General features: G+C 39.5%; 1 protein-coding gene across 2 annotated transcripts; it reads right to left on the bottom strand.

Moving 5' to 3' along the window:
- Positions 1-249: 249 nt before the first annotated feature.
- NDC1 (NDC1 transmembrane nucleoporin) lies at positions 250-16,302 on the bottom strand. Of its 2 annotated transcripts, none has more exons than XM_071750095.1 (18): positions 15,978-16,302; positions 15,784-15,904; positions 14,620-14,721; positions 14,134-14,308; positions 13,513-13,657; positions 12,160-12,268; positions 10,646-10,697; positions 9,953-10,085; positions 8,155-8,247; positions 7,692-7,773; positions 6,682-6,837; positions 5,342-5,596; positions 5,111-5,229; positions 4,815-4,865; positions 3,730-3,793; positions 2,436-2,536; positions 1,343-1,503; positions 250-393 (listed from the first exon to the last, which is right to left on the bottom strand). In XM_071750095.1, the coding sequence occupies exons 1-18, from the start codon at positions 16,017-16,019 to the stop codon at positions 381-383; spliced, it is 1,974 nt and encodes a 657-aa protein (XP_071606196.1). In that variant the 5' UTR covers positions 16,020-16,302; the 3' UTR covers positions 250-380. The 2 variants fall into 2 exon arrangements, with proteins under 2 accessions (XP_071606196.1, XP_071606195.1); XM_071750094.1 differs by having other exon boundaries at positions 250-513; positions 15,978-16,300.
- Positions 16,303-16,328: the final 26 nt, after the last annotated feature.

Genomic DNA, 16,328 nt, shown 5'->3' with positions numbered 1-16,328 from the left:
CTCTTAAAGTACACACTTCACCTGCACTAAAAGTGTTACCAGCTAAATTTATGAAACATTTAAGCACACCAAGTGTCTGTGTAAATCTCTACTCAGTCCTTTATCAGAAAAGGGTAGGGAAAGAATACATCATGAAAAGCAGTGAAGGATCTGAGTGGCAGAGGAATTCTGATAATCTCAAATGTCACAGTCTTACCTAGAATAAGACCTGACACTCTCATTTGTAAGTGATATGAAGAGAATGCAATATCAATTTTAAAAAAGTTTTATTATACAAAAGATGATCCAAACCCGGAAGAGCTGTTCTACAGTTCTAAGAGTTTTCTTCTGTGACTTGTACTTCCACGTGCTTTTCCAAAAGGCCAAGACAAAAAAGCTCATTAGTCCCACTTTCTTCTTACCAAGAGTGTTGAAAAAAAAAAAAAAAAAGCTGCATCAAAATCTGTTATTTATTCTTTGTATTCCAAGAACTGCTGAAGTCTTTTCTTATGTTCTGTAGACACTTGCACTGCACTAAAAACAACAAATGCAGAACATAAGATTTTACATTAAGTGTAATACACCACAAAAATAAAGCCTCATGCCAAAATTAAGTACACACTGAAATCAGTTATACTGAAACTTAATTTTTGAAAACCCAGGTGTATAAAAGACCTATGTTCCAAGACAAAAAAATAAAGGGCAAATTAACCCTTCAAACTGTAAATTCTTAACCTCAACAGATTCCTCCACTACTAAGAGACACTTGTCCCATGAAGCTTAGCCTAGTTCCTTAGCTTTAGACACACACAAACAATTATTTAAGAATTCTTTAGGTAAGAAGGATCTCTCCTGAATACCAAGCACTTCCAAACTGAGTGACATTTCACCCCCATAGAGAGAGGGGCACATACTGCAGGAAGTTTCAGTTGCACACACTCAGAGGCCAAGTGTGACAGTCTGCCTGCTGCCACAGTAGCTGAGAAAGAGCCACCAGACAACCAAGCAGCAAGGGAATTCGATTATTTGGACTCTTCATAGGATTCTCAGGATTCTCTTTCTACAGAACAGACAATTCTTTTCAGCAGCTAAGATTAATTAAATGAGTAGCATTCATGGACTGCTTCTACAGAGTTCATGAGAAGTGACAGAGAAAAACTGCCCAGAACTCTATGAATAATGTTTTTAAGGGGGACCACGCACCTACGCAACAACTTAAGGTTCCACAAATCTAACTACTAAAATACCACCTTAGACTAATGACCAGAAGGGATGTTTGGCCAAGCTTCCCTTTCCACAGATCCTACAGTAACATTAACTAGAACTAAATTTAGCAAGCAAACAATGATGAAGGAGTTCTTACTTTAAGTGCTCTCCAAAGACAGTAGTTATCCTGTAAATGGCTGTTTTCAGAGACGCTCTGAGTGCAAACCGCAGCGTTTTGTAGGACGTGTCCACCAGACTTCCTGAAATCCTGGGGGGCTTGCTAGAAACATGAGGCAGCTTGAAATACCTGTCTACAACCTGATGGAGAAAAACATAAATGAACTTGGTTCATCTGCCCAGTCAGTTCACAATGTAACTCGCAACACGCTGACCTCAAATAAAGCAAAAGTTCAGAAGTCATCAAGACACAGAAATGTACTGGAGACAGAGCCTGACCTTGCATTTCCTGACCATCAACATGAACACATACCCAAGATTATCTGTTAATGAGTCTTAAATGCTAACCCAGCACACACTGCAGTAGAGATACAATTCTGTCCTTGATTATGACTTGTTTCTTTCAAAAACGAGTATTGCTTTTTTTTTTTTTTTCTCCCTTGAGTGCCTGTTCTTGGAATAGATGGCTTACACTGAAGAACTTTAATAAATACTCTAAATTCTTTCCAAGAATCTCCATTAAGGCAGTGTAAAATGATTATGTCAATAAGACAGGCACAGCCTTGGAAACAAATCTGGATTTTTTAAAAATAGGTATTACACAAGCATCAGTTAATTTGAGAGTAATGTCTTAGTACTAGCAGAGAAACATCCCCCAGATCTTATCTCCTGTGATTTGCAATGTGTCCAAGGGCTCCAGATTGCAGAAGGAATTGTGTACAGCCAAATAAAGATTAAGTCCTACTTATGCATAAAGTTTTGTATTATAATTTCTGCACTCCTGAAATAAATTTTTAACTGATCACAAAGTAACAGTTTATTACGTGAAACATTCCATTAAAACATGCTTTCTATTTTTACATTAAAAAAAACTAACAAGGTTTTTATTCATCTGTTTCATAATGCACATGGTGGCAAATAGCTGGTTGCTTTAGATTAACTGCAGAAGAATTGTTACAGTGGTAACAATTCAAATGTTATGACTGGTCAGCAAGGTCAAAACCCAAAATTAAGAGAACTCCTTCTCTTCTCCTAAACTTGTTCTGCAGTAAGGAAAAGTTAATGGCTTTCACCTCCTGTAGAGTCAGCAAAGTATTCAGGATAGCTGGCAGTGTAGTTTGAACAACTCCAAATTGGTCTTCAGCAAAGGAGGCTGCTACCAAATGAGACAGACCTTGAAAAAAAAAAAAAAAGTAGTTTGCTATAATTACTGAATTCTCAACTTCTGAAGCACCAACAAAGATCATGGTTTTGCCTGAAGATTCTACTCGTGTGTTGGAATTCATCAGGGTTTACTGTAACCAGTTGACAGTTACCTCAGCTCTGGCTTGCTTCAGGACTAAAACAGTCACCAGCTGTACAATAATTGGAGGGTGGTGATAAGACAAGAGATATTATCTATAAAATAAATTTCAAAAAAAGCATTGGCTCACTCTTTCCCTCTGCTCTGATGAGAGCTGTACCTGACATCAACCAAGACACAGGACAATTTTTCTGGCCACAAACTAACATTTCCAGATCACTTTACTTTCTTTGTTCAGCTTATGTGAGAAACACTCTCTACCACTTCAGGGGAGACCTTGATTTAGATTTAAATCCCTGACAAGGGACAGAGATTTTCTTGTTTATCATATTTAAGAAAACTGCAGCCTGGCCCTCTGCTCTTTGTTAAAACACAAACAGTATCTTCTGCTTCTCTGCAAACAATGTGTGGTTCTTCTCTCCTGGCTCTCTGCATCCCAACTCATTACCTCCAAACTGACAGTCTGATATATCTGCCCATAGAACATATAACCTAGGGAAAAAAGTCACCTTTTGCACAGACAAATCTAATAAAAGATTCTATCAATACCAGTATTTGCTCATGGCTTTGAAACCAAACACAAAAATCCCACAGTGCAGCCATGTAGGAATCGTTCTTTTCATACCATCTTTTTCTGTTTATTTGTTAGGTTACTACCTGAGTGCCTCCCTCAACACTCTGTGATTAACAGAGAAAGGCTCAAAGCCTTTAGTAAAAAAAAATGTTGTAAACAGACATCATAAATATGTTACTGAGAGAAAAAAAATAATTGTAAAATCGATAAATGGGTTCATATGGGAGAGAAGCAACAGAAATTTTTAGGAATCTCAACCAAACCTCTACAGAGCATAAAAATACAGAGAAGATCTCAAAGTAACAAGTGAATTAGACCATAATTCCTCTTGGTATCTGAAATGTAGTCACACTTTTGTAAAATTAGGTTCAACAAATATTCTTCCATTATGTTTCTAAAGCACAGAGCCCCAGAAACCTGGAGTTTGATCCTTTTAGTTGTAGCTCTGTGAGCCAACAGAATGGAACACCCCAGAATAGAAACTGCTTACCTTCCAAAGCCCAAATGTGCATTTGGGCATCAGAGAACACAGCCTGGATGGAGGCTTCTGGGTGCTGAGAAGAAATCAAAGCATTTTAAGTGCACATTAGAAATAACACCACCAAACCTGCATGTTTCAGTTAAGGTACTAAACATCTGGTGATCTCTTCTCTCAGAAAAGATCAGCCAAGCTGACAGGTTGCAGGGAACACCCAGAAAAATCTGATCTTTTGAAAAACTAAAATTGTCTTTGGACAGCAGCTGCCCACAAAGCTACAGACAGTTGAGACTTGCAGAGAAGAAAGTATATGAGTTAACTCCTTTCCAAGGGCTAAATGGCTGACACTATTCCCCAAGGACTATTTCTTGAGCTTTCTTGCCTCAGTCTCTGGTCCAAGCCATAACTGATCAGAAAACATTGTTTTACATGAAAGCATAAACCATTATCACAAACACAGAAAAGAGACACATACAAAAATGTGATCTCTACTTGCAAGAAACATTTAAAACCCTGAGAAAGACTTAAAAGTAGGGAGTGATGCTTCTGTTTTAACTGAGTTCAATTATGCTAAGGTGCATGACCTCATTGTTTTTGTGTCAATACTATACAAAATTAGTTTAAGTGTTCAAGTTCACCTGAAAAGCAGTAATACCATCAGTACCACTATTCCATAGGGAGAAATTCCCCAAATTCTACCTACCACATAAAAGACAACTATGAAGAATTCATTTGGTACACTCACCTAACAAAGAGTAGCTGACTGAATTTTAACATTAACTAGAAGCCATGTCATCTTACAGCTGGTAAACTGAGACAGTTGCATTTTAACTTCCAAGTTGTGCTTGACTAGTACATGATGCTCTAACCAAAATGCAGTTTCTAATCAGACGAGCTTAAACAAGCACTAATCTTGTTTATGCAGGTATGGGATGGTTCTGCTACGAAATTCACAGTTGTACTCATTGGAAATCTTAGATTAAAAGATTTTAGAGCCATTACTATATTCACAAGGCACATAGTGCCAGGGCAGGACCCATTCAGTCATGCTTTTCTAGTCCATGCTGCTCAGTTGCAAAACATAAGATCATGATTACCTTGCTGAAGAAATACATTATCAGCACTCGTTTTGACAAAAAGGTTTTTATCTGAAAAGAAACACAAAATTTAAAATACAGGGTGTATTTATCTGAAGGCATGCACAGCTGAGCCTCCTCTACCTTACCATATTCTCATAGTATAAAGGGACTGGGGGCTTGGGGGAGAAGTATTTTAGTCATGTGAACTAATTGGAGAAGTAGTATTCATTAACAAAAAGAGAAAGTTATTTCAGAAGAGAAAATGCTTAAGCTGCACTGGCTGGACCCTATCTCTACTGCAACTTTTACTCTACCTGTTCTTGCTTGTTTTGAAGCCACGTGTAAATAAAGTTTGGTTGTACTGCCTCACTGCCAGCTCTTGCAGCAGTGAGCACGGGGAAGGATTCATGGTGGGAACCATTAACTTGCAGATCTACAAGAGAAATACAATATCTTCAGAAAATTGGTTGCTGTCACTTTAGTCCTCATCATACAGATCTCTACTGACATGGCTACAAGGTTAACAGTGCTGGGGAAAAATCTACCTGAGCCTGATGTCCACAGCTTTGGTCCCCTTCTCCTAATGTGAGGACTTTGGAGTGATCCACGCCAAGGAGAGATTGAATCCAGAATTCCTGTCTTGGAATTTAAAGCTGGTGAGCTGAAGGGTGACCCAACATCAGACCCAGGTGATGCCTTTAAAGGCATTAGGGATGGTTTAACCAGGGAAGACATGGAGGCTCTGGGAATGACATTAGACCTCTGTGACTGGAAAGACATCTCTTCTGTCACAACAGCTCCTAATGACAAAGAACACACTGCATGAAGACAAACAGGCTGGCACATAAAAGATGGATTTGTTATTTGACTGCTCTTTCAATAACCTCTCTATCACTAGAGCTTTTATTAAAGAACTTTGTTTTCACAGTGGTTTTGCAAAGAAGTGCACGTCCACGTGAGGATTGTTTTAAAAGTTCATCAGTTTAAAACCAGCAAGTGATGATGAGGATCTTTGTGGATTTATTGGTTTTCTCCTTTCACTAGCTAGCATTACTATATCCTGGTATACATCTACATTAAGTGTGCTTTTAGGATTAAGCACTAGAAAAAAAAGGCAACCTATAGAAGAATGGCAATTCTTTCTGATTCTGCTTGGTATGTAATAAAAGACACGTCAGTCACCAAATCCAAGGAACAGCAACACTGGAATAAATTCACCTCTGACATACCAACAGTGTCCCTGCTGTTCCCAGGGTACTTGTATCCAAGGCACTGACTGCTAAGGGATTCAATTACCTGGCACCCCTTGTGCTGAACACAGCTCTGCTGCTGGGAACAGAGTGTGAGTCTGGCATGAAAAATGCCTGAAATGCTCACAAGCTGCACACAGCTCAACAGCCAGACTGCTTTTTTCTTATTCTACAGTGATATCAGGGAATCACACAAACATGCAAAAATATTCAAAGTCCCCTCAACAACAAAACAGAAAACTTTACCACCTTAAACCAGTTGTAGGAGCAGCTATGCAAATTATAAAGCATCTCTTGGCAAGACTTGAGTTCTCCCTGTACCATGTCCAGCCACTTACTATAATTGTAAAAATTAGACTTTCTTATGTCATGCAAGTGGGGAAAAAAATACTACATTGAACATAAAATCATGCAAAGTAAACACACTGAATAAACAGTAAGTTATTTTGGGATTATTTCAATAAGAATATCTAAAATGGAATTGGAGACTTTTTTTTTTTTTTGTTGTTCACATTTATTTGCAGAAAACCCCGTGGCTCATATCCTCATTACAACCTAACTGAGACTAATGCACCTATGCAATCTATTGGTACTTTCATGCTTTACAAACTCTTATGAGCATTTTCTTCATGTACCTGGAGTCTGTGGAGATACTTTCAACTCTCCTGCTGGCTGCTTTGCTCTCCCATTTGCTGCTGCAGCTTCCTGCTGTGCGATCAGCCTCTGGGTCAGGTCACTCAGAAGACTCAAACACTCCCTTGATATTGCAGTCCAGTTGTGTGGGTGCCCACCTAGCAGCATGCAAACAAAAAGGAAAAGCAGGAGGGATTTGTAGCCCAGATGCTCATCTTTGTGTCTGTTCTGACAGTGCCTGCGTGCTCTCAGCACAAGCTTCAAAGATTCTAGTGCCACCCCGTTTCTAAAAAGACACAGTGCACTGTGACAGTTCATTTGTACTGAGAGGAAGATGAAAACACAGACAGACTCTACCCTCCCATCAACAGACAACTCTAAAAAAGATTTCAGTGAAACTCATTAAGTAAGCAGAAAAAGCAGGCAGTTCAGCCCATCAGATCTGAAATCATTGAACAACTAAAATGAACAAAGTAGTATCAGTGGTGATGGTAAACAGTTCTGAAGTAGTACAAACACTAGAATTCCTGATGAGGTGTAACAAAAGGTTCCTGAAGGCTTTTAGGCAGTTTTATTTGACCTTTGCTGCCATGTCTCTGTATATAGCAAGAGGCTTGAATAGTACTTGAAACTATAGCCATTGTTTGCTCTCACCACTCTAGTGGTGATTCACTATTTATGTTTGATTTCACTTCACTCACATCTGGCAGATCATTCAGTTTGGACTATCTGACTGGTAGTGTCAAGACAACCCTGCTTTCAGTACCCCAAGACCTGGGTTTCTTTATGGATGTCATTTAAATCAAATGACAGGCACCAGAATTCATTGAGTTTAGTAGATGAAACAATATGACTATAAATAATTAAGCATCCTTAAGGCACCTCAGGCATATTTTTACTTATGAGGCCTTCTGGCTTTTGTAGTATGTGTCACAGCAATAAATAACTTCTAAAAGCATTAGACTAACACTTAAAAAATACATAATCAACATGAAATAGCTTTTGTAATTACCTGGCTGACTAAGGCTAAAGACTTCCTGTCGTCGAACAGGAGAATACTGGGAAAGTAACATCAAGTCCTGTAAGGCTAAAAACTACAAAGAAATGAAAATGGTTTAGTGCATGCAGAGTCCAACAGAATTCCTTAAAATTATCTGAAAAGACACGAAGTTGAAAGAGTCAAAAAACCTGCATATCACTAACCTGTTGCATCAGTACATAATACAGACAAACAGATCTTATACCCAACTAAATAAGCCTGACTGCAGCTCAGCACTGCAGCCTGGTGAGCACCAGCAGATGTCACCACTAAACAAATTTTCAGTGTAACTGTCTCCTCCAGTGTTCTGTGACAGATGTTTAAAGAACTAAGCACCTCAGTTCAAGTCAGTGGTGCCTAGAAGATCCAATGGCAGGTTTTAAAAAACACCTTCTCAGCACACACCTTGCTGGGAAGAGGGTGGGAATTCAGTTACCTTTATAATGAGGGGAGGGTTGCTGTTTAAGATTTTAGGCAGGCACTGATCTGTCTCCTCAGCAAACGTTGGCTGGATAGGAAAATGATGTGCCTGAAAACAAACATCAGAAGTTGTGTTACACAGAGCAAAAGACAAGAAAACCTGGTGAGAGCTGTTGGCTGCCAGATGACTACATGGACACAGAGCCCATTGTTTCAACTTCCTGTAAACCAGCTTGAAATTTCTAACATAGAAACAAAAGACTTTACTTCTGATACTTAAAATTGAAAAGTCTTAGTAAACCCAGATAGCAAATGCCTTCTGTGTACCTACACCACTTGTAGCTAAGGGCAGAAAATCATTATGAGAAGAAATGCCTCTAACCACATCTCCAGGGAAAAATCTAGTGACACCATTCAGCAACAAAACTGAAATATAAACTCTGATGTCTATCTTTAGCCACTGGTGAAAACCTGATGGGTGCTTTTACCAAATACTGGAAGATTTTTTTAATTCTTCTTTAGCACTATTTCACTGACAAACTAATGATTTTTTTTTTTTTTACCACCATGATATCCATATTCTGTGTTTAAACAGAATTTCTGTTCTTGCAGCTACAACATTTAAAATGCAAATAGCAGTTCTTAAATTGTATCAACCATTGCATGGTTTTAACATCATTTATTATGGACAACTATGGGCACAGATCACCAGTCAGTTTTGTGTTACTGCACTCCTCTGACATATCACAGCTTTATTTACCAAAACTGAAATTTGAGGTAGCAATTGCTTTCAAAGTGTTAATAAAGTGACTTCACATGGACTAAGTCCATAATTTCTTTCCTGATTTTTCACTTAACACTATGCAAATATTTACAAAGATCTTTGGAAGTTTGTAGCTCATTAAAAAAAATTAATTATGTGGATAAATTAATGTTTTATTCAACAGTCAAAAGGGCAAGGTCTATTTTATACCTTCACAGCTGGATATTTTGTCTTCCATAGATTTATAAGCAATACAATCATTACAGGCTGACACCCAGCTGCAACTACACTTTGAAAAAGGTTACTCACACCTCAGAGCTGTTGCTGGAGCCACACTGACACATCATTACCTTGCTTGTGCCTGACTGAAGGTGACATCTCTTCTCCAGGCAGTCACAACTGGATCTAACTAAAGCTAATCTGACTATTTTAATACTGAAGCTGGAATTAGAGTAACCTGTGTCTGCTTTGGACAACTGTGTATTTTGATGGTTTGCTTAAATTTGAATTTTCTAGAGCCTACCTCACAGAAAACTGGCAGCATTTTGTTCTTTTTCCTACTGTAAAGTTGGACTGAAAGCTATGCTATTTCTGGATATTCCCACATAACCTGTGGCTGTTTGTCACAGGTATTCAGCTACAAATACACTCACAATGAAATACAAAATATGGAAATATATGAAGAGACCAAGCTAGTAAACTCTGCCATAGACCCTGTGATGGTTCATCTGTCTTTACCCCTAAAAGAAAACCCTGTATGAACTCCATGAAGAACAAAGTCACTCTTTGTTAGGGCAATCCCAACAGCATCTGCATGGATTTACCTCCAAAGTTTTAGAGGAGACACTGAATCAGAGCAGAGTAAGAAGAGAAGGTGGAAATAACAAAGCATTGCTGTAAACCAGATAATTTTTTAAGTAAACCCAGCTTGTGCTGTCAGAAGAGAAAGGAAACTTGAAGAAGTCATAAGAAGTTATTTCCTAGTAAAACTGCTTCAGAAAAGAAAATACTTCTGTGAAAAGCCAATGTTAACTGTTGCCAAAGTACTGACCTCTGTAGCATAGATTTTGAAGAGTAACCAAGCAATGTACCAGGTGATCAGCAGGAAGACACCACACAACCAGGCATGGTAAAACAAGGGCAGATCCAATAAGCCAGTCAGAGTGTCAAGAGGATGCAATTTACTGCAGATAAAACAGCCAAGATGTAAGTATTTTTACTGTGGAAGTTTTCTGTAAGTAAGGTGTTACAGTAACAACAATTTCAAGAATAAATTTGCTTTTTTTTTTTTTTTAGTAACTGTGATGAAGTAAAAATAATGAAATTAAGGAAAAGATATATGAAATAAAGAGCAATTATTACAGTTTAATTCATTTAAGGTATTGAGATTTTAGCTTCCCTATCTTAAAATAAATGGTAGCCATATAAAAATTAAGATATGCCCCCCCAGTAAACCACAGAAAAGCAGATAAAACATATGTACAAGATTTGGAGGGATTTGCCTTTCTAATATTTAAATAGATTTACTGAGATAAAGAAAACTATAGAGAGGATTTCTTAATCACTATCTGAAAGATGGTTCCTACATGGGAATGTTGTCTCCTTCTGGATCCATTTCAGAAGCATGGATGCAAGGAACCAGCATCTACCAGACACAAAGAACCAGGGGCTAAAGTGGACTTTTTCTGCAAAAGGAGCTGCCAGCACTATTCCCCTGCCAGCTTCCAGCACAAGGAAACCTTACCTGTCTATATGAAGATCCATTGTGGTACTAATCCATACCTTTGGGATATATCCTAGGGGATCAAAAGAAACACTGAGACAAATCTGACACTGCAAACCACAACAAGCCAAAAAAAAGGAAAAAAAAAAAGTCCAAAGTAGAATGCATGTGCAGAGACAAGAGACTGTTCTGGTAACATCTGTGCACCAGGAAACAATCTGCCTTTGGCTTTGTTTTGATTTCTTTGGTTTTTTTAAGTATGAGAAACAAGAGAATTAAATAAGGTTTCAGGCCATCAGCTACACATGGAGAGGTGCAGGCTTTATCTTTAACTGCTGGTTTCTCATCACTGAGTTATTGATGTTTCCTCCCTAACAAAAGAAGGTAATAATTTAACACTCATTTTCACGACAGCTCAGGCAGCAGCAAAGTGCTTTTAGTGCTTAATGGAAACTGATACAGAGCCACCATACTTCTAATTTATTCCCTAATGTAAATAAAGTGGAAATAATTCTAGCATATTTTGACATTGTGCAGGAAGATAACTACAACAGTAAAAATTCCTGATTTTTAAGAAGTTCATTGCAATCATCTTCATCAGTACAGATGTCTATTTTTTTTTTACATTTCATTTTCATGTGGGAGGGAGCCACTCTACCTTTGTCTTCCCATCTTCCTCCCAATAATATAAGAGCCCTTGAAAATAAAGTCAAGGTGCTAATTTTACTTAAAAACCTGACATTATAGCAACATAACAAATATATTGAAGTCACACCCATTGCTGGTATGTCAGGTTCAGCTCTGTGATGCTGTATTTCCAACAGAAGGAGCAACCTGAGGCATGAAGATGATTACTCGTGTTAAAAAATATTTGGAATATTTAAAGAAAAATGGGAACATAAATTATAGACTTCACCAGTTCTTTATAGACTCCTCTGTATTTTCAGATTTATAACCCTTTTTGCCACAAATCAGGATGGGTATGTAAACAGTGGCCCAAAGCATAAGGTTTTAAAATGTACACTTACAGCCTACCAGCTGATCAGTAGCTCCTCTCACATGCAAGTTACTGCACAGCTGCCTCTAACAAGATTTTCTGCACAGAAGAAATCACCAGAGACAATAATCTACATTTTGGTACAGTGACCAGACTTCAGGTGAGAAAACTTCTGTCCCCCACTTCCTTCTCCTTGGAATACTGTCATCTTCTTACAATATTATCAGCTGATAAAAAACTCTTATAAAAGATGTTAATCTCCCTGGTGAAGTGATTTATTTCACATGCTAAACCAGCTTCTTGGAAGGCTACAAGAATTGCTACCATACATATATCACATATAAACCCTGTGCCTTTTGTCACCGTTTTAGAGAGGTGTTACTTGTTTAAACAATTTATGTGCCCTCAGTAAGTAATCTGAAAGGCTGAAAAATAGTGTAATGGGCCTGACTGATTAAAGAGAATATTTTCAAAATACAGGAATAGAAGAGAAAAAAAAAAGAGAGAGAGAGAGGAAATTAATTTTGGGAATCCTTACCAAAAAAGTAGTATGTGACACAGAAGTTTCTAATGAAATACAGTGACTCCACACAACTGTGTTTAATGAGGAGAGGCAAAGCTCTTCTGAAACGTAAGTACTTGTATTGCTAAAAAAAAAAAACCCAACAAACTAGTTTAGTATTGCTCATTCAGAACATACCAATCATATGGTTAAGGTACTTGAAAACCTGAAGACCAGATTAATTAAAAAGAATAGTTTTAAGGTAATATTCTGCCCATCTTTCTGCTGTTTTATAATAATCCCGAGTTCTCAGCACTTTTCCTACTTGTAGGATGGGATAAACTGACTACAAATGGGGGAACAAACTAGAAGAATGTTGTCTACCATAAAATAAACAAATCAACCCACAAAAACACTACAAAAAACCCCAAAGAAGGTAAATCTAATCTACTAGATCTCATTTAGAACTATTCCATTAAAATATAGGGAAAATTCACACATGCATGAGTCAGAGTCAGTCAACCTCCAAGCAGCAAAGCCACTGTAATGCTGAACCCTTTCTCCATACAAACAACTTAAAAGTCTTTCCAAAGAACCAGAGCATCCCACCTGACACTACACACAAATGAAACCAAAGAGATTTTTTACTTAGCTAGGCTGCCTTAAAAAAAAAAATAAATATTCAAGTATCATATTTTTATAAATACTGCAACTACAGCATTGCTAAAATGTGCTTTGTTTGCTGATACACCTGGGGTATGGTCATGATTTTTCCAATGATACAACCAACCTTGTTTAAAGATACCTTGGACCAAATTTATTCAGGCTTTGTAGAGCTGAGAATCATGCAGAGCTCTACAGCAACAGAAGAAATCTCAGGCAGATGATGTTTCACAAGCCACTCCCCCCCATTTCACACTGGTACAGATCTCTGTAGAACTGCTGCAGTAATTGACAGTAATTCACTTCCCAGAGCACAACACACATGAAAAAGCTTTGGATGTGGAGCTTTAGGCAAGATTTAATGTGCTACTTAGACTTCAAATTGATGATATGCTGTGGTTTTTTCACCTTCTCAGGATTTTCAGCTTTTAGGTGAGCCCTGTTGCCAATTCACTTGGTTTTTAACATTGTTTCTTTCCAAAGGCCCAGCTCAGTCAGCTGTTAAGTGCATCAGAGGGGCATAAATTTTACAGCCACAGCCTCCTGGATTTCCCTGTTCACGTGAAAAAGGAAGACAAACACCACTGGCATTTAAAGCTGAGTGAACACTTCATCTGCCAACAGCCAAACAGCCAGCTGCCTCTGCCATGTGCAAAAATGAAAAAACCCAAGGTTTCTGTTGGGTATGAAGCTATCTCTTTCTGCAAAGGTGTTTAAACTTCTTACCTGTATGATTGGGAATGGCAAATAATTCATATTGTTAATAAGATACAAAAGGCTGTAACTGTATCCCATGAAAGCTCCCGAAAGCAGAAAAAAGAGGTGATACTCATTTAGGCACATCTGAGGATGAGGAACAGCAGCTTCTAGGCTACAACAGAAAACTTTGAATTAATTCTGAGGTGGTTTGGGTTTTGGTTTTTTGAAAAAAAAGTCATTCTAGCCATTGGAAGTTTGATTTTACTTTCTTGACCAGTACATATGAAGCTGTCTCAGGATGTTGGTTCTAAAGGAGGGATCCCACCACCTCTATTTTCATCATTTAAGCATAAGGATGTTTCCAGTATTTATGAAGCATACCCCATTAACAAAAAGACTTAGTTCCTGTGACAAATATGTTGTCATCATTCAACTTTCCATTAAGAATGCTGACAATTTAGTTTTTCTGTGCATTGTAACATTTACAAAAAGGGTTATTTCCTACCCTTTAACAAAATATATTAACATATAATTACTTAATTTTGATAATAATCGTATTTTAGGGTTTTGTTTGAAAGCAGCCAATAGTAAACACATTTTACAGAAGAAGTGCTTTGCATAAGTTCTCTTTAACACCCAAATAGTTACCTTTCTGAAGGTGTGCAGGGCACAGCAAGAAACTGGAACTTCCCTTTTGTCATAACTGCAGCACACCAAGCAACCAACATTCCCATTACAGCATGAACCACTGAGTGGATAACTTGCTGAGGGTGCATGATTTTTCCTATTAATGCTAATCGAGAGCATGGTATGGAGGGCACAACTGTAAACAAAAGCCAAAAGTGAATGTTCATTTTTCTAATGAAGAGAAGAAAAAAAAATAAAAAAAAATCAGCCATTGTCACCAAAGAACTTTTCACAGTTGGAATCAGTCACTAAATGACAAAGAAATCAATTAAACAGCTCAGCTAAGAGGGTGTCAGCCACCAGGTCAGCAGGAATTTCAAATTATTTACTTAAAACAAGCTTTGTGCATTGTCAATATTAACTTAAAAGGAAATCTATCAGTGTGAAGCACACCACATGTAAATACAAATCTCTGTATTTAGTTCAGGTATCATTTGCACAACCCACCTGCATAAAATTCAACATTGAAGATGCTTATTACCAGAATCACCACAGACATGAGGAGGATACAAAAGATGACATAGGAAGTACGTAAATCATTGAAAGAGTCTAAAATGAAAAACAGTATTATTATTGCTCAGAGGACTGCAGAAACACAACAGTGATGAATTGAGTAACAGAAAAGGACACTGAAGCAGATATCAGAAATGGACTCTCTAATCTCATCCCAGATCTGCCCTGCTGCACAGCATTTCTACATAAAACCTTATTTTGATTCAACAGAAACTATTTTAAGACAGTTATAAGGGTGTAGAAACATAAGTGAATGCTCAGAATTAAGGTTAAAAAAATTTAAAGTGAATTAAACTGTGGCTCAACTAACACAGCTTCCATTAAGAAAAGCTGCAACCATTCAGCCCCACCTCAAAGGTAAGATATTGCTTAAACTGGTTTTGTAAATACAAAACACAACAAACAATCACACAGTGAAATAAATCAAATCCCCCTGCCCAGGGCAGGTAAACAATCACAGGTATCAAGCATCCAGCTGACCAACTCTCCATTTTCTGTGTGTTGTTCTCACCATGCAGAGCCTGTTTCAGAAATTTCATTTGTGATTCATTGCACCGAAGTCAGAGGACACTCAAGCTCTTTATGCAATCAGCAGCTGCACAGAAAGGGGAAGCCTCTCCAAGTACTCACAATAGAGAATCACTTAGCTTGATTTTTAATTCTTTTCTTTGAAGTTTAAACGTAGGTGAGCTGGCAACAACCATTGCTACCCGAGGGGAGTTACAGCCATCACATTTACAAGCAGCACAGACTTACATTCCAAAGCCGGGTCAGAAACACACACGGCAGAAACACAACAGTTTCCGTTACCCGAGATTGGAGCCCAAAACAGCAGATAAGGGAAAAACCGACGGCTCCCAGCCCGGCTCCGCCCCCAGGGTGTATGTGGGGTGTGTGTTTGTGTGTGTGTGGGAGGTGTGAGGTGTGTGGGGTGTTTGTGTGTGTGTGAGGGGTTGGGGTGGGGGTGTCTGTGTGTGTGAGGGTTGTGAGGGAGGAGGTTGAAGAGGGGTGGGGCTGGGTGTGTGAGGGTTGTGAGGGTGGGTCTGGGTGTGTGGGGGTAGTGGGGGTGTGCGTGTCTGAGGAGGCCAAAGCACCTACTGGAGATCCAGCGCAGCGGGTGGAAGGGGTCGAGGCCGCTGAGGACGACGAAGGCCGCGGTGCAGAGGGGCAGGAGCAGCACGGACCAAACGACGGCGGCCGCCACCCTCCAGCCCAGCACCTGAGGGAAGCACAGCGTGAGCACAGCGCGGGGACACTGGGGACACCGCCCCCCCCGCAGGCCTCACCCTCACCTGGCGGAGCAGGGCCCGCTGCCGTCCCGCCCCCTCCTCCATGGCCCGGACCGGACCGGCCGCGCCGCCGTTCAAAGTCTCCGCCGCTCAATGGCCACCCCCGCCGGTCCTACGTCACTTCCTCCGCACGCCGGCAGGACCCCGTGCCTGTAGCCAATGGGAGGCGCGCACGCTCGCTTTCCCCGCCCCTTAAGCGGAAGTGGTGAGGCGCTGACTCCACCCAGGACTACAAGTCCCAGCGTGCCCCGCGGCCCCGGCCCCGCCGCCATCACGGGAAGCGCGGGTCTCTGCGCGGCCGCGGAGGCTGAGCCGCTGTCCCGGGGAAAAGGGGAAGCGCGACACGGCCCCACG

This window comes from Heliangelus exortis, chromosome 8 (genome assembly GCF_036169615.1).
Source record: "Heliangelus exortis chromosome 8, bHelExo1.hap1, whole genome shotgun sequence".
NCBI lineage: Eukaryota > Metazoa > Chordata > Aves > Apodiformes > Trochilidae > Heliangelus > Heliangelus exortis.
The sequence above is the reverse complement of the archived record's forward strand: the minus strand, read 5'-3'. Positions and strand labels throughout refer to the sequence as shown.

Bases quoted from the DNA above. Each gene is read 5' to 3' on its own strand.
- NDC1 (XM_071750094.1), bottom strand. From the start codon at position 16,019: ATGGAGGAGGGGGCGGGACGGCAGCGGGCCCTGCTCCGCCAG. The intron at 15,905-15,977 runs GTGAGGGTGAGG...TGCTTCCCTCAG, and splicing joins AGCGGGCCCTGCTCCGCCAG to GTGCTGGGCTGGAGGGTGGC. The intron at 14,309-14,619 runs GTGGGTTGTGCA...TTTTGTTTACAG, and splicing joins CAATGTTGAATTTTATGCAG to TTGTGCCCTCCATACCATGC.